The 17,863-nt window shown below is 32.1% G+C and overlaps 2 protein-coding genes across 4 annotated transcripts; one reads left to right on the plus strand and one right to left on the minus strand.

Annotated features, from left to right (window-relative positions):
• Positions 1–1,171: 1,171 nt before the first annotated feature.
• On the plus strand, positions 1,172–12,709 carry LOC116769692 (organic cation transporter protein-like). 3 transcript variants are annotated; one of them, XM_032660861.2, is made up of 11 exons: positions 1,172–1,434; positions 5,408–5,489; positions 5,752–5,921; positions 6,731–6,932; positions 8,942–9,042; positions 9,125–9,273; positions 9,445–9,599; positions 9,838–10,011; positions 10,081–10,390; positions 10,978–11,159; positions 11,808–12,709. In XM_032660861.2, the coding sequence occupies exons 3-11, from the start codon at positions 5,752–5,754 to the stop codon at positions 11,970–11,972; spliced, it is 1,608 nt and encodes a 535-aa protein (XP_032516752.2). In that variant the 5' UTR covers positions 1,172–1,434; positions 5,408–5,489; the 3' UTR covers positions 11,973–12,709. The 3 variants fall into 3 exon arrangements, with proteins under 3 accessions (XP_032516752.2, XP_032516750.2, XP_032516753.2); XM_032660859.2 differs by lacking the exon at positions 1,172–1,434 and adding an exon at positions 4,599–4,665; XM_032660862.2 differs by lacking the exon at positions 1,172–1,434 and adding an exon at positions 4,859–4,975.
• Positions 12,710–13,134: 425 nt separating this feature from the next.
• LOC116769688 (organic cation transporter protein-like) lies at positions 13,135–17,168 on the minus strand. The gene is made up of 7 exons (XM_032660854.2): positions 16,798–17,168; positions 15,878–16,112; positions 15,522–15,777; positions 15,111–15,436; positions 14,733–15,027; positions 14,277–14,458; positions 13,135–14,056 (listed from the first exon to the last, which is right to left on the minus strand). The coding sequence occupies exons 1-7, from the start codon at positions 16,989–16,991 to the stop codon at positions 13,892–13,894; spliced, it is 1,653 nt and encodes a 550-aa protein (XP_032516745.2). The 5' UTR covers positions 16,992–17,168; the 3' UTR covers positions 13,135–13,891.
• Positions 17,169–17,863: the final 695 nt, after the last annotated feature.

The raw sequence follows: 17,863 nt of genomic DNA on the forward strand, positions 1-17,863 counted from the left end.
TATCGGGGGCCCTTCCGTATCAACGACCCACAAAACTGGACTCTCAGTTAAGACCAAAGGCAATGCTCATTGACAGGATGGTTACAGGACCATCAGTAGCAGCAGTATCAGATTGTTGCAGATGTCCATGGGAGACGTAACTACCTCCCATCAAGTAGGCCGTCTGCTCGTTTACCGAATTTACCCTAAAAAAAAACTGTCGTTCGGAAATGCATTTGTATTTTATATCGTTTGGAGCAAGTGAGAATTATTCGTTTTTTTTTTATTTAATCCTGAAATGCTATATACCTAATATTATATTATTATCTGTAAGTCTGAAAAAAGGTTTGTATTAATTTTGAAATTTTTTTAGTTGGTATCAAATTTTTTTCAGCACCTAGCAAATTTTATGTTAAAAAATTTCATTTTGTTAATATGATTTCAGTTTTAAATAGGATGAATGTCTGTTGATTATATATAATAAAACCGTCACGTCAGCCGATATAATTACTTTCACTGTAACAAATCAAAATTGTTAAATATTTAATTTAGTAACCTAAACGTGTGTGACTCACACATTCTTTGTGCGACACAAAGAAGGATGTATCGTTTGGAGATGATTGTAATATTTCTGTATTATTAACAATACAGTCATTATTAAGTAACTATAATTATATCATCATAATATACATAACTTTTTTTTATTTCCACAAGGGCCTAATGGTATCGATACAGAAAAAGATCTCTTCAAGTTTTAGGGAGAAATAACCAATCTTCTGTTTTTAAATTATTATCGAATGAACATAGTATTTTCATCTCTTATAGTTAACAATGGGATCCCAATGAATTATACTAGGGACGAATTTTATAACAACCACATTAAGAATCGAAATATATTACCGAAAACTGTTTTCAAGAATTTTACACAAAAGAAATTTTGAAAAATTTCGTACAATCATTTTATTCAATGCTTCAACATAATAAACTATTTTAACGCTTATTAAAAGGATGTTTTTTTAAATACTAAAAAAAATATATAACAGTGTTTCAAGTGTGACTGAGGTGATTAGGAACGCCATGTGACTTTATTATTTTATCGTATAATAGTGCTTTATTAAATGACTTAATGTACAGGTAATAATAAATGTTTCGTATAGTTTTTTTTAAATATTAAAACGGAATACAGTTTTCGCACTGCAGTCCTCGGGAAGAGCGCTCGAAGTTTGAACGCATACGCACGAGACAGTTCAAGAATACAAACGTGAAACAAAGCATACAAACGTGAAACAACGAATACAAAAATAAATAGGATATTTAGTTTCTATTTTTGGAATTAAATAATATAGGAACAAATGTGGAGTGATTGAGATTATTTCATTATATTTATTTTAATGTTGTAATAAAAAAAAAAATTTTTTTTAAATATATTTGAAAGTGAAACGTTACATTTTCGAGGTGAGTTTAAAAAAAATGGCGTATTTAAAAAAAAATTACTATATATAAATTTGCTAAATAAAATATTATTTTTTAATTTTATTTATATAATTCTTTTATAAGTTTGAGTTAAATTTAATGCGTCAGATTGAAAACATAAAACATAAGAAGTTCCTGTAAACACGCGAGATCATTTCAGCGTTTATATAAAAAATACCGTAATAATACTTTTAAATTATTGTCTGTTACATTGTCTCTTAAATATATAACTTAAATTGATTGCAGCCATACTAATGATAGCGTTGCTACAGCTATATAAACTGTGATTATTAGTTTGTCTGTACACACATATAACATATAAAGCGTTTTCTATTAATATCGGGGTCTTCGTTCTGCTATCACTTTCATTTCCACAGCTCAAACACCAAAGGGGACTATTAGGAGTATTTTATAGAATAAAACCCTTACAAAATCATTCGATAATTAGATGGATTCTTTGTATTTAAATTTGATTACCGATTCAACTGCAACTTGCCCTTTGACTCGGTCGTATCCTGATTTATTTAAAATATTTGCAATGTGAACAAGGGCCAATGCAGTTCATTGGATCGTGTGACGGATGACGTCTGCATACACGTGTTCGTAGTTTTATATTTAGATGAATTAAGACGACGAAAAATTATTTGTCTTTGTTGTTAATGGAATTTTACTGACAATGAATTACGGATATTTACGAGCAGAACAATTTAAACTTCACCTACATTTATGAATCGAAATTATAAGAGGGATCTAAAGCACTTACAGATATAAGATCCACATAATGTAGGCCTAATATTTTTATATATATAAGGCCTATTTTCAGTTAATTATTATTACAATAGTATGTACATGCAATATATACATATGTATTGTATGTACATAGTATTATATGTATGTTGAATAACTAGTTCAGCGGCTGGTTTCAATATATACATAAATTTCTTGTAAATACTTTTTTTTTTCAAAAAATATATTTCGTTCTACGTTTTAATTGTATACTAATACGATTGTACTATCCTGCTCAGAGCATTACCTCTCTTTGCCAACACGCCAGTGAAATTAATATTTACGTATCAACAAACCTAAATTTTGTCTATTTTATAGTCACAAAAATTATACATAGGAATTATGAATAAAATATCAACAGCTGTTGTTTTATATTATCTGTGCGAATTTAATTTTAATTTCAAATAAAATGTTTATGTCACCTTGATCTATTGTAGATTAAAAATGGCTATACCATTTCTACATTTAAAAAATATATTTATTTTTATCTAATAAAAATAAAAAATAATATGCAATGAAGTTTTAGTCCGAGTATCCGAAGATGCAGATCTTGCTAGAGCTAAATGTTCTTGCTATACACAGTACTGAATATCAATATATTTGTCAAATTTATCTTTTTAATGGTCATAATACTGATAGAATAATATTCATTTAACTAAAGTCGACTGTAAGTTTACTTTGACTCATAACGAGATCGAAGCCTTTGCGAGTCATTTAAATAAAACTAATACCTTTTTCGGATTTACTAAACGATTTTTTACTATATTAAACTGCATAATTTCGAAGTTTCAATTACTTTTCAGTAGTCAATCCGAAAAAGATATTAGTTTTATTTGCTCTGTCTCAGTTTTAGATCTTTGTGAATACTAAGATTAATTTTATTTTCTTTAATCTTCTATACTTTTTAATGAAGTAGCTTTGTACGCTATTTGTATAGCTAATTATGTGTCAATGCAAAACCATAGCATGCTAGCATTCCACATGCAAATGACTGATGAGTGATGAGTGAGTATGCTTAACGAAAGTTGCATTGTCACACTACTTACGGACCGTTTACTGCTTTTAATTCATATTTCTCTGTACTACTACCAGGTTCTTGAATGAGAGACGGGAAATGTTTCGTAAGTAGCCAAATTTATAGTAAGCATATCTTTACAAAGATAACTTCTTATTGATGATATTTATTTTTTTAACAGAAAATAATTGCCATTCTGACTAGTATATTTGATTAGTATTTCAAGTCTTAAATAGAACTGTATTTTAAGACTGCGTTTATTTTTATGTCATACAAAAATGGAAACAAGCAAAAAGGTCCAATCACGTTAAAAATTATAATATACTTTAGTTAAATAAAAAAACTATTTTATTTCAACAAAAAGGTTAGTTATAATTGATGGTTTTTGTAAATGAACTACTAACCTAACTTTATTCATAATTTTAAATACATATTTTTTTAATTTATGTATTTTGTTTTATGTTAACATAGTTTATAGAAGGAAATTCTTGATTTAATTTTTCATTTTCTAAAATCTATTCGTTATATGAGGAACACGTAAACCTTAAAAAAAAGTTACTCCAAGGATAATTTCATATGCTTTCTATTCTTTTCTACGTGTGTATTTTGATTTGTTACACGGATCTATCGAACATGCACTACGCTAGCTATGTTTATGCTACGATCGTTAGGGGCAAGGCGTTAACAATGAATGTTATATCAACAATAATTGATAGCCTTTGCCGTCTTGTCTTTTTTGGCTTCCTAGAACTCAAGGTTACGTTTTGATTGATAGTGCGAACTAATGGGGTAATTAAATATAGGGGTGACAAGCTAATGTACCAAGCTGGGTAACAAGCTAGTGTAGGTATATTTCAAAGAGTCAGATATTCATAAGTTCCGATTGGAAACCCAATGATATCCGCAAACGGTATTATATTTTTCTTATCTTTATTTCTGTCAAATAATTATTATTTTATAACTTTTTCTTCAATCATGTGACAGTAAAAAACGTAAGTCGAATTTCGTTCGTGTAATAAAAAGAATATGAAATTCTTATTCGTTTCGTCATTCCAGTCAGCTGGTTTCGAGTTTTCTCGTTTTAATTTTTCTGCATATTTTTTATGTTACGATATGCATTTTTTTTATCATTATAATTTCCTTTTCAGTGAAGATGTCGTTTTTTCATATTTTAATGTTTTCACAATTGACTTCCATTATCGTTCGTCTACGTCTCTCTCGGTTTATCTTAATCGATATAATGGGCGCCAAACGTTGTGTATTTAAAATATAAATTAAAAACAATCCCATACAATACCTCTTGTATAATGTGTTACGACAAATGTTACGTACTGGGGTATATAAAAGTATATTTACGACAACTTCATTATAGTTCATGAGCTCGTCTAAATAAAACGTACCCGAGATTCTTAGTAAGTCTTAATATTAATGTTTTCAAGTGATTGCTAACAACAAACTGACATATATTATACATCTCCTTTATTAATGAATTCTACAAAATAGTATTTATTGTATTTCATTAGGTAATAACGTAATTTCGTTTTCTTAATTACGGGTATTATAATCAAATCAAAGTAATATTATTGTCTCGTTTATAAAATTTATTTCACCATTATTGTGTCGGCTTGTGTGCTGTGTGGACTGTCAATAAATTTTTGTTAATAAGATTATAATAAATTTCAACATCCATAAGCAACGGATTCACCTGCTATTGGGTAATAGGTAATCTGGTAAACTACTTAAATATTATAATTAATATATCTGTATCTTTAGTATGAGGTTTCGTTGTTTAACTACATACGCAGAGTTTTGATTTTGCGTTTTTTTTTGTCATATCTCATCGCTACTCACGCCAGTGCATTTTTTCACACAGACACCTTAACAGAAGACTATATTTGGATATTTATAAAGAATTTTTGCATGTGATATTAAAAAAAAAACTATCTAACATAGTAATCAATATGTAGTGATGTAGTTAATTGTACGGTATTTTAATAATATGTTTAACGATATTTTTTTCGATCGAAACTAGATTAATGTCACTATGCATTTACGTTCACAAGTACCTGTGCACGTAAATGCCGAACGTGTGTCATCTTCGTAGGAAACTTAATTTATGAATATATTTGATTGATACATTTTGAATTTTTCCAGTGGAAATGATTGTAGACGTATGTCTGTGACGTCATGCTGTGAGCAATGATCTTTGCTTAATATAAGATACACAAATATCAAGGTAAGTGATTAGAAAATTATAATATTAAATGGACTTGTATTGCGAACTGTTCCAAATATTTAAATATATTTAAAGTGATACTTAGCACTGTTTGGACAAGTGATTTTTCTTATAAAAGATAAGACTAATGTCCTAATTTGTAATAAATATTCAAGAATGTTTATGTCTACTTTTCAGTCATTTTAGTGTCTTTTACATGATCAATAATTTCACATAATGTGTGCATAAAATAGAGTGGTTTTTAACGTGATACTCGCTTCAGATGTCGGCGCCTGTTGAAGAGGTTCAGTTTAATCTGGACGGCATCCTCAGTGAGCTGGGAAGCTTTGGCAAGTACCAGCTGTTTCTGCTCGTACTGCTGGCTTTCAGGGACTCGTTCCTTCACATGTGCAACTTCAATTACGTCTTTACTGCCGCGGACGTTAATTTCAGGTAATGTAATCACGACAGGAATACTGAGAGGTGGTTTTATATTCAATAAAAATTAAATTAAATTCTAATTCCTTGTTGACACACCAATAGCAAGAATATTCAAGACCGTTATAGAAGAAAAATCATTTTAAGAACTCAAGAAAATCAATTAAAAGTTTTAAAATATATTATTATGAACTTTTAATATTAGTTATGTATGTAAAAGTATATTACACGCTTCTTTCACACTCCATTGTTTATTATTAGATAAAATTTTTCCAATGTGAAATACCTACTATAAACAACTATAAGAGTCCATTGTACTTCATCAATATTAGTTAGTAAATAGTTGAATACCAATTGTTAATTTCTTTAATATTCCACAGTCGTAATAAATCTCAGAATTTCAATAACTGTTACTTTTTACAACAATTTTTATAGGTTTTAAATGTTTTTTTTTTACAGTTTCGAATGACGTAATACATTTCTAGACGGTATTTGATGTTTTTTTTTTAATTAGCTGTTTTTGTTTTCATTGCACGTCGGTTTGACGTCCGACTGATGTATCATGTGACACATATTGTGTATGTCACTTATTAGACCAATCGATAACAATAGCTGTCAAGTAATATTTGATGTTACTGTCGAGTTTATAAAGATGTATTAGGTGTTTTAAAATATGTATATATATATAATGAAAACCATTCGGAGAATGATTGATTGTTCATTAATAAGAATATACTATCATTATTACTCTAACAAATTATATTATTTCTTTCAACAATCAATGCATTAATATCTCTTTATAACTCATTATCTTTTGACTGTAGATGTCACGTGCCAGAGTGCGAGCTATCTCCACCTATATTCAACACTTCATGGAGCGACTACGCCACTCAAAAATCCGTATGCCTCCGCTCAGTTACTGAGCATTCGAACATAACTGAGTGTACGCCGGATATATTCTTGGAGAACAAAACTATGCCTTGTGATGACGTTATATATGAGAATAACAACAGTATTGTTGCGGAGGTAAGATATGATATTTTTTTGATAATGGGTTATAAAAAAATGTATGAAAACTAACCGGAAAATTTATTTTATACGTGCAATTTCAAGTCTTCTTCGACGGTGTTTTTAATGTTAGAGAAACTTAAATATATTACAGAACGAAAACACCATTAAAAAATTTTGGACTAATATTAATGTAGTTATTTTGAAATTAGCTTAGCGGTTTAAAATATTTTTTTTGTGAAATCGTATACGAAATATCCGGTTTTGGATTTTATATTACGATTTCATATTACGGTTTCCCATTTTATATTAGGTATTTTGCTAAACAACTCATGGGGTGAGTATTATCTAAGTGGTAAATTTTATCAAAATCTGTTTAAAAATTTCCGAGCTTAAATCAAACTCACTTATACAGACATTGGTTTTAGGATATGCTTTTAAAATTTGATATGATTATTTTTCGTAGTCTTAGTGTTATGGAAGTGAGGCTATAAATTCATTATATAAGTTATATTTGTTGCAATATTTAAAGTAAATAAAACTTTAAATATATGCTTGCCATATAAATAATGTGACCAATTTAGTTACATAATGTTATAACCGAACCGTGAAATAACTCTCATCGTCGGGGCTTCATCACGTTATGGTCATTATCAAGGGCATATGTGTGTCCGGCGAGTAGTAAATTATTATATATTTAGTTGTCTTATAAGGCCAATACTTTTAAATAACAAATAAAACCTTAACTAGAACAAACTAATTATTATCTTAAACCAAAACACCTTTAATAAGTTAAATTCAATTTACAAAGACACAAATCGTGTCGACAAATACTTTCCCGCGTGAAAAGTGAACAAAACAAATGTCGTAGCTACAACGTCACTTCGGGTGCGTTCGGGAATTTAAAGGTTCGGTTCAAATTAAACGTGTGTTTCCTAAATATATATTAATATATAGTGAGGTTATTTTATCCAATAAAAACTTATCATATATTCATCTTTCCATCTTTAAAAGATATTTTGTTTGTTATCAAAGACACATCAATGAGAATTGTCATTATGTATATAATTTTTTTTAATATGTATATCATGTTGACGTTTGCGTATCGGTTTTAAATTTTTGTTAGTGTATTGTGATGTAGATATTTCTGTCTCTATTGTTCTTAACACTAATGACACGGTCGTTTTGAATTTTCTAGGGTTAACTGCTGTTAGTTAAATAAACCTAATTTCCGTACTTATTTATCTAGAGAGACCAATTCGTAGATTCAAGTTTATTTCAACGATCAAAGAATGTTTTTAAAACTTATGCAGCACCTTGATATTTTCCAACCTTGGCGCAAAATTCTGATACAATGGCTGTAAAATTAAATCAATTATAGAAATTTGAAAAAATTTATAAAATAATTTGTTATAAATGACGTTTGCCACTTAGAAATGTTTCTCGTCTTTATCTAATGTAAACAAAAAATAAAGAGCAGTGTGCGAACTCTCCCATTAAATCGATTGGCAATGGTAACTAATTTGTGGTAAAGACTTAAATTATTAAATATATCTGATATATAAATAAAGTTATGTATTCATAAAGCATTAAATAATATATACATATTTAAACGGTGTAAAAAAAAATTAAGTTACGCTTCGTAAAACAATTACAGAATAAAGACAAAATTAAATATTATTGTAAAGAGACAAAAATAATATTTTTTTTATATAATATTTTTATTAAATATATATGTAAAGAAAAATTAAATACAGAATTTAAATAATTACATTTTATACGTTATATGAAAATAAATTACGTAATTATTTTATGTATAGTTTTGTTCAAATTACCCTATGAAATGCACCTCATAGGAACTATAATATGTTAGGAATTTAATATACGGAAGGTTTCTGACCAGTGAGTGAAAGTAACCAAGCGTATTAATTTTCGCGGTTAGATTTCGCATTCCATAACGAAGAATTTTTTAATAATATAATATTTAATAAGTGTAAAACAGGCAAATAAATGATAAAATTTTTCAGTTCAACTTGGGATGTCAGCCTTGGAAAAGGACTTTAATAGGGACCGTACATAATCTGGGACTTGTATTTTCCTACATTATTTCGGGGATAATTTCGGACAGGTATGGAAGACAGGTTTTTGAAACTTCGTATGTGTGCGTGTTCTTCAAGATACGGTTATGATGAATGGTATGTCTATCACAGGTATGGTCGTAAGGTGATCATAGTTGGTACACCGCTGATGGTGGGTATCGCTGGCTTACTCAAATCATTCACCTTCGACTACTGGTCGCTACTCGTGCTCGAGTTTCTTGAAACGGCGCTGGGTTACGGAAACGCTTCTATGGTGTTATGTGAGTATTTACTTGATATTTGAATCTAATCTATACATATGTAAGCAGATTTTATATTATTGTTTCTGAACGAAGATTTATGCGATTAAATAGGTCTCTGGACGTATGGAGTTAAATTGACGAGGTATTAATATTTATTGCAAATTAAATTTAGTATATATTTTCTTTCAGCCCTGGAAACAGTCAGTCAGAAAAGTCGGGTAGCGTTCTCATGCATTTCGGACATTCTATCAAGTCTTGGCGCAGCGCTTTTCGGTCTCATAGCTTGGAAAATTCCTTACTGGAGATACATGATGAGAGCTATTTATGCTCCATTACTGATTGTGGTATGACATGTTTGATGACATGTTAGTTAGATGTAATACTGAGATTTAAAATTCTCGCGACTGTTCATTTAAATTAAACTAATATCTTGGGATTACTACGCGACATTTTATTGTTTTTAAAACTACTCACTCCCGACGTTTCGGTTACTTTAAAGTAACGCGTAGTAATCCGATAATATTTGTTTCATTTAGATTTGGTGTATACTGTATAGGTCACTATGAGTACGTTTGTCTTCAGGTATTTTATATTTTCCTCGTCGATGAGGGAGTGCGGTGGCTCTTAGCGCACAACAGAAAAGAAGAGGCTGTCCGCGTCTTAAACAAGGTGGCTAAAATAAATAACATCACTCTCTCAAGCAAAGCCAAGGAAATGCTATCGACCATATCCAACGAGCAGAACAGGATGGTTGAGGTGATTATTTTTTTTAACTTTATTTTCGTTTTGGGGTTCAACAATAACTATGTTTTTGGTAAATTCTAGATGAACCAGCAGTCTAAGGACGAGCCGGTCGAGATCCTCGCAGTCCTCCGATCAAAGACCATCCTCGTACGTTTGTCAGTGATAGCTGCTTGCTTCATATGTAGCATGTTCGTGTTCAGCGGGGCCATAATATATTCCACTAATATATCTGGAAACAAATATATGAACTATTCAATGATGATACTCTTAGGAGTTCCAACCAGAATCATCACAGCCTTCACGTTGACCAGGTTCGGAAGGAAGGCTCCTATATGCATCGCGTACTGTCTCTGCTCGTGTTTCTTCATGGCGTCCGCTTTCGTGCCCAAATGTAAGCTAATTATTTGATTATTAAAATAACCTCAAAAGATACGTGAATGACGGTTTATAGTTTAAAGAATTTTTAAACAGCGCACCGTATCATCATTATCGTTAGCGTATCTCGACACACTTTACCGTATTTGTGATAAACAAAATGTTTTAATTGCCTTTATATCTGACAAATGAGAATATTTAATTAATGACGAGTGAATGTCACTTCATCAGCTCCTAAGTTGAGGTATTTAACTTTTAGGAGTAATGTAACCTAAAATACGTTTTATATTGAGTTTGTAAGTCACGCTGTATTATGTAAAAAAATATTCAATTATTTCGATAGAGGGACATGTAAATGTTTTCATCATTTCAAGCTGAAACTTAGGTAAAAAAAGTCCAGTTTACTTATTTGACAAATATCCATACGTATAGTGTGTTATACAACTTGTAATACTAATGTTTTCAAGGCCAGAGTTAATTGGTTATATCTGGGGTAGTGCGTCACGACCCACGACTTCCGCTTGAAATTCGTTTAGCTTAAATGACAATCGAGCAATAACCGATCGACATTAAAAATAAATAAGAAGCCAATTTAATTTGCAGCAGTAGCATGGGCTTCCACTATCCTGTACATGATCGGCAAGATGTGCAGCAGTTACGGAATCTTCTCCGTGTATGTGGTCGGCATGGAGGTCTTTCCGACTACGTCCAGGAACTCTCTAGTCAATATCGCCAACACCGTCGGCAGGATCGGCTCTGTTATTGCTCCACAGACGCCCTTACTGGTAATTGACTATTTTAGTCATTTTATAGTCAAAGGATGACAGGAAGTCTGACTGATATTACGTATTTGGTGATTCGTGTACCCTCTAGCTCTGCCTCTTCAGATTGAAGTAGAGTTAGAAAACAATTGTAATACAGACGATCGTCTGTGTGAAGACAGCTTTAAAATTGAGGAGGGATTATAAATTAGCTTATCCATTCACTTTGAGGTGTTGAGGTGACCATAACTATCACTATCAGTACATTGAAAATATGTCAAGTCGCTCCGTCTGATCGCCTACATTATTTTTTTGTTCGACTTGCTCTTTAGCGTCATTTCCGGTCTCATGCCGATATAACCACATCCTAAAAAATATCTGCGAAATATGTTGAAGCTCGAAGATATCTGTATTCGGTAATATAAATAAAACTTTATAAATATATAATATATAATTTATAATAATAAATTTAAAAGACCTGAGACTTTCGCGAGTGTTCATTTAAATGAAACTAGTATTTTCGGACTAGTACTACGCGTTATTATATTATTTTTAAAAACTCCTCACTCGCGACGTTGCGGTTAGTTTGCAGCGACCGTGATCACAAAGACGAGGCAGAACGCGTAGTAAGCCGTTATATTAGTCACATTTATATAAATTTTCAATATTCAGGAAAAGTACATGCCCGGTCTGCCTGTGGTTGTGTTTTCATTGGCTGCGCTGGGACCCGCGCTGCTCGCGCTCCTACTGCCGGACACGAGCGCCGCTCTGCCTGACAGACTCAAGGACCTCCAGGTACAGGAGAAGGATGGCGGAGTAACCAGCGCCAGTGCGTAGGCTGATTGATGACGTCACGGAAGGATGGCGTCGCGGATGGGACAGCATTTGGATATTAAGACGTCAGCTCAAATTCGTTTAGTGCATTGTATGTATGAGAAAAGATTAGGTTGTTATTTAATAGTGAGGGTGTGAGTGCACGTTTTGGTCGTCGTGTAAAACGCCATGTTTACAAATTTCCGTATATAATGTGATTGCCATTATCAAAATCCGAATGTGGACATTCAAGAGACGTTAAGGACGAAAGGAATGTTTGCAAATATATCATTTGTTAGATTTACAAACAAGAACTAAATGAGGGGTCCATGCTTGGAGCAGTCCGTTGCGGTGCGCAAGCATTACATTAATTAAACAAACTATAAATTTGATTCTTCATTGCTTGTGTGATACAACCGCAGTCAGTGTTATCGCTGGTGCCTTTATAAGAATATGAAAGATAAAAATCTATCGGACCAAGATTGTTGTGTCGGGTGTAGTTTATATAGTAAGGATACTTGTAAGAATTTTTTTATGTTTTTAAACTGTGTGTTTGGTTTGTGTGAGGACTCTATGATTATGGAAGGTGAATGTTGTTATAACACCCTGTATATATATAGAATGTGCTTTTTTCGTCCGTAATGTTCCCGGAGCAGAGTTATTTATTGATGATTATTTTTATTTTTTTTTAGATTTTGCTTTGATTAATCAAAAACATTGTTTTTTTTTTTATTAAATATGTCAAATTAATCTTCACTGTTTTCGTGATTTTTATTAATTTTAACATTCCACCTACTTAATTTTATTCGTCAGGTTCGCCAACGGTTTCATTTTAGAATAAAAATAGTGTAACAGTCATTGGATAGACACAACAAATTCAAACACCAGTAGTTTGTCTTAAAGACCACAAAAAAATATCACAACTGATGACAAACGCATTCAAAGCAAAATTAATAATTATATTAACAAATTTAATTCTTTCGTAAAGTCAAGAAAGAAGAATTTAATTGAAAAAAAAGGTTTAAATTTAAAAAAAAATGTGCAAGTGTCTGTAAAAACTAAAAATAAGTTGTAACTATAATTAATGGCAAAAGATGAGTAAGGCTTGTGGGCAATCCTTACTCATCTCTTGATTATAATTATAATCATTATTTTTTATCAACGTTAATGAAAATAAAACAGAAGATTACAAAGAAATTTGAATTATTTATTAAAAGTATACGCTGGGAGTGCTGGCTCCAGTCAGTGCTGAAAGTTAGCCAAATAAGTGGGACAGAAAACTCAGACGAGGATTCAGTGATATTATAATTGCACAATACTAACTTCAGCTAGTAAGTATTGAATTAATAAAAGTGAATCTTCCGAATTCCCAGCCCTGTTCTTAAAACATCATTCAGATATATAATTTTTCTTTATTAGCAGTTTATCGTATTTGTCCCTTTCGGTCATTGCACCCTTATATCGTTTCGATTGCTAACATTGTCTTTGTACACTTTTTGCGTGTTCTTTTCCGTTCATCACATTATATGAACGTTATTAAAGAAGACAACTCGCTTTTTGTCTTCACTAAACGTTTTATCATTCTCGACGTGGCTAATTTAAGGGTCAATACATTTTTTTCTTGTTCTCACTCTCACTTTTTGTTCTGTGATGCTATAAATCGGAACCGCTGAATATGAATCAAAACTATTACATTTGTTGTCGTTTTTTAGATTACAGATGTTTAAATTGATGTAACTGGCAAAGGTATATAATGTAACAAACCTATTTTATTTTATATATAAGCGATAAAACTAACAATTATTTATTTTCACTTGCATTCAAATAAACCATTGCTTAATTTATACATGTATATCAAAAATATCATAAAAATAGCTATATCTCGTACTAATAACATTTTTTATCCTTTTTTAAAGTATGCTTTGATAAGTTCGCTTCAATCATCATGAGGCTCTTCCGAGGTCGACTGTTCTGCCGAGAGCCTCAGCTTCGGCTAAAGTGTCAGGCATTTTCGTCCCCAACGTTTCAGGTTGTGATAAAACTAACAATCCTGATAAAACTCCCATGGTGGCAAACATCATGCACGGCGTTCCGTGCCAATAAGACATCTGAAAGAAAATACTTAAGTACTATTTGTCCTCGTCACGTGAAATTTACATAAAATATTTGTCATTTTTTTTCTTTTTTGAATCGAATCATCATTGAATGCATCTTAGTAGTAACAGGTGTTACGGAGTAAAGTTAGCGTATGAAAGATGTTTTAGTCAAAAAAATATTACGATTCCTACATAGCGTTCTTTCGTAATTATAAAAAATATTTCCACTCACAAGTACTGGAGTTAAGGGCGCTGTTATAGCTCCAATGCGTCCAATCATTGATGAAAATGCAAGCAAGCTGTGGCGGTACTCCGTGGGGTACAGCTCGGACGTGTACAGGTACAGGGACGTCATCACCATTGAAATGCTGAACTTCCCGAGAAGGAAAAATACCAAACGGATAATTGATAAGTCTGAAAATGTTACGTCAATATAAAAAAACATAAATACATGATAGCAATGTTTTGTTCGCAATAGAAAGACGATTCATATCAGACTGTCGTAAATTTTTTTTAATTTTTTTTTGAACATATTTCAAGTATAGGAATATATATAAAAAATACATCGAAACTGTATCATGTTCTTAACATTCCATCAGTGTATATACTTATTTATTTTAAATCAATTTTAATTTATATAAAGACATGTTCAGTTAGACCTACTACGAGATAATTCATATATACTCACTGTATGGAATAAATACAAAGGCTATATTACAAACAGCACTGAAGAAGAATCCGGAGGATAGTGTTAGTTTTCTTCCAGTTCTGTCCATCACCAGAACGGCCGTATAAAACCCTGGGATTTCGATGATGCAAGTCAAAATAAAGTTCAGGTACATGGTCTCGGAGAGATGAGCCGAATTTATTGATAGACCATAATACACAAAAATTGTAGTTATCCACCAGACCGGAGTAGTCAAAACTCTTCTTAGCAATATGGGAGAGCTAATTATCGCACGGAACAAGTTAGGTTTTCCCTCCTGAAACGATACAATTTATATTTAAAATTTTCCACATAGTTTTGGTTCCCAAGTATTTTATATTTAACTAGTTTCACAAGTACCTTTTCGAGTATTGGTTGCTGTGGCATATTTATCAACGCTTCTATGGACTTGTTACTTATCCGTGTTTTATTTATTCTGGCAACATTTTCTAAGATCTTCCTAGCCTCGTCATACTTTTTTTTTGATAGCAACCATCGAACGCTTTCTGATAATACTCCACAGTAGAGTATAACCAGGAAACCGGGGACGTGGAGTGCTATCAGCATATATCGCCAAGGCTGGACAAGCCAAGCTATAGTACCAAGAATAACCTCCCCCAAAGCAAATATCGAGGACAAAGTTGCACTGACAGCCACGCGGTATTTTGGCCCAACTAGTTCAGCAGCTGAAATAAAGATCAAGTTTGAGAATGTTTCCTTTTTAGCAATATTTTATACAATACGAGTAGTTTGTGTCATCTCACGCCGCACCAAAAATATAGGCAGAGCTGAAGGTACCCGCACCGAGCGTTGTTTGAACTATTTGAAGAATCAAATACATTAAGTAATTTGTTGAGAAGGCTCTGATGAGACCAAAGAGACTTAAATTGAATACGCTGACAACCAGCGCTAGTTTTCGTCCGTAACGGTCTGAGACGTACCCTGTTATTGGCATTGCTAGTAATATTCCAGCACTATTAAGAGTTCCCGCCAAAGCTCTCAACCAGTCTTGACATCCAAGATCAAACTGAAATAAAATACTTTTATAGTTTATCTTAATACCGAACGAAGTAACTTGTCACCGCTAATGGCTGTACCCAATTAATATCTGTCACTGAAATACTCACGTCATATACAACTGAATTGTTATTAGCATAAACATATCCCTCGCAAGCGATAGTTTTATTCATATTGAACAGGTTCGCGGGGCAGTACTCCAACGATCCGTACATATTTCCGCCTTGGGGAGCATATCTCGTACAATAGGAAACGCCATAACCAGTTTTAGGAGCAGCATTGCTTATCCAATTTTGATTGTATTCTTGGAACATATTTTCTTCGCCACATTCAGGTATTTGACATCTTAAATAATAATAGTAAAAATAATTCCTGTCAGAACACACAATTGGTAGTAGGTCTTTAAGTTATTAAGAATTGTATTGATAAGGACCAAATTTTTTTTTAAATGTACATATAGAAATTTAAATTTTTTTGCTTGAATAAAATTTGAGTGAAGAAATCTGCTGGAATCTTTATTCAGCAATAGATAGTACTTGAGAAAATACACTTGTGACAGAATAATTTCTGAAAATTGAAAAAAAAAAACAACTGTATACAATGTCAGCTGTGAACTTTTAAAATATGAATAAAATATTTGTTGATGTTCATTTGTTAATTCATGCACGTGATCATAATAAACAATAAAGTCAAATCTCATACGATTTCATTCACAAGGTTAATAACTCGTGACAGGCTCGCCGAGGAAAACAATTGACGGAGTGATTAGCTGTAATTAAATAACTGTTTATTGATTTGCGGACACGACAAATGATTTTGTTACAAAACGTGTACAATATAAGGTTACAACTTACAGGTTTAAACCGAAGATATATGTGAAGCTAACAGCGCTGTAAGGACTTGGTTCAGGATAATGGAATGCATTAAACTCATTCGATCTAAATTTTTAAGGGTCCAAAAAGAAACACAAGTTAGAGCATAGTCAAATCTTTGTTAGCTGTGGCCCAAAACATATGATAAAATATATTACCGATGTGGTATGGCTGCTGCAGAAAACACATATTCACTCATGAATGAAGACATCATTATCGGTATGATCACCAGGATGATATTCCTCAACTGGAAGTAGCCGAACTGGCCGAGTTCGTTGGCCAGCACGTCGTCGAGATCCACCGGCTTGTCAGGATCTGCTGCAGGTTTTCCACCAGCTCTCACATTCATCATGTCTATTTCGTGCAACCCGCGACGCGTTCGATCTCCGAATGAATTTATACTTTGCCCGCCAATTATTATTTAGGTCAGACGCTTTGGCATCCCAGTGGATGGTTAAGCTTGGCGCACGACACAGACCGCGACGCGCGAGCGTTTGCGCCAGTTCACTTGTCTTCGCTGAAATGAAAAGTTGAATACTCTGTTTAACAATTGTGAAGCTCCAATAAATTGACTTATTGAGTTGAAATTAATTGATCTTAAGTACAATGCATCCCTACGTCATGCAGACGGCCTCGTATATATATATCTATGTGTAAACGTTAAATTCTGCTAATATTTTATGTTTTGATGGAAGCTTATTTAACTCAACAAGCATTAGACAAATTCGATTGAAATTTTCTAGAATTGTATCTTTAAAGACATTAAAAAAATAAAATGTTTTTCATCCTCAAATTCGATGCACAGATTTTTGTGTCGAGTCACGTAATTTATAACATAGATGGCGCTGTTGGTTAGGTACGATATTTTTAATCACTTATAATTATTTAGTCTCTGATACAATTATGAAGTCATTTTGCGAATTTTCCATATAAACAGTCTTTATTCGTAAAATCCAGAAAAGAGAAGATAAGAACTTGTATTTTAATGTATTAACTTATTTTTATTCTATTAATGTTTAACCAATATCACCAGTCAAAGAATATTTGGTCAATTTGTAGACGACTTTCGATAGTTTCCAATAAAGTAATAGTGAGATGTTTTCTGATCTTGGTATCTAGCGTTGTAGCAATTAATTTCAAGGACAGTTGCAGTTCTTGATTGTCCATTTTTTTTGCTGTTACAATCAGCGACAGAAGCCGTCTGAAGCTCCTATGATCTCCGTT

The sequence above is a fragment of the Danaus plexippus genome, chromosome 14 (genome assembly GCF_018135715.1).
Source record: "Danaus plexippus chromosome 14, MEX_DaPlex, whole genome shotgun sequence".
NCBI lineage: Eukaryota > Metazoa > Arthropoda > Insecta > Lepidoptera > Nymphalidae > Danaus > Danaus plexippus.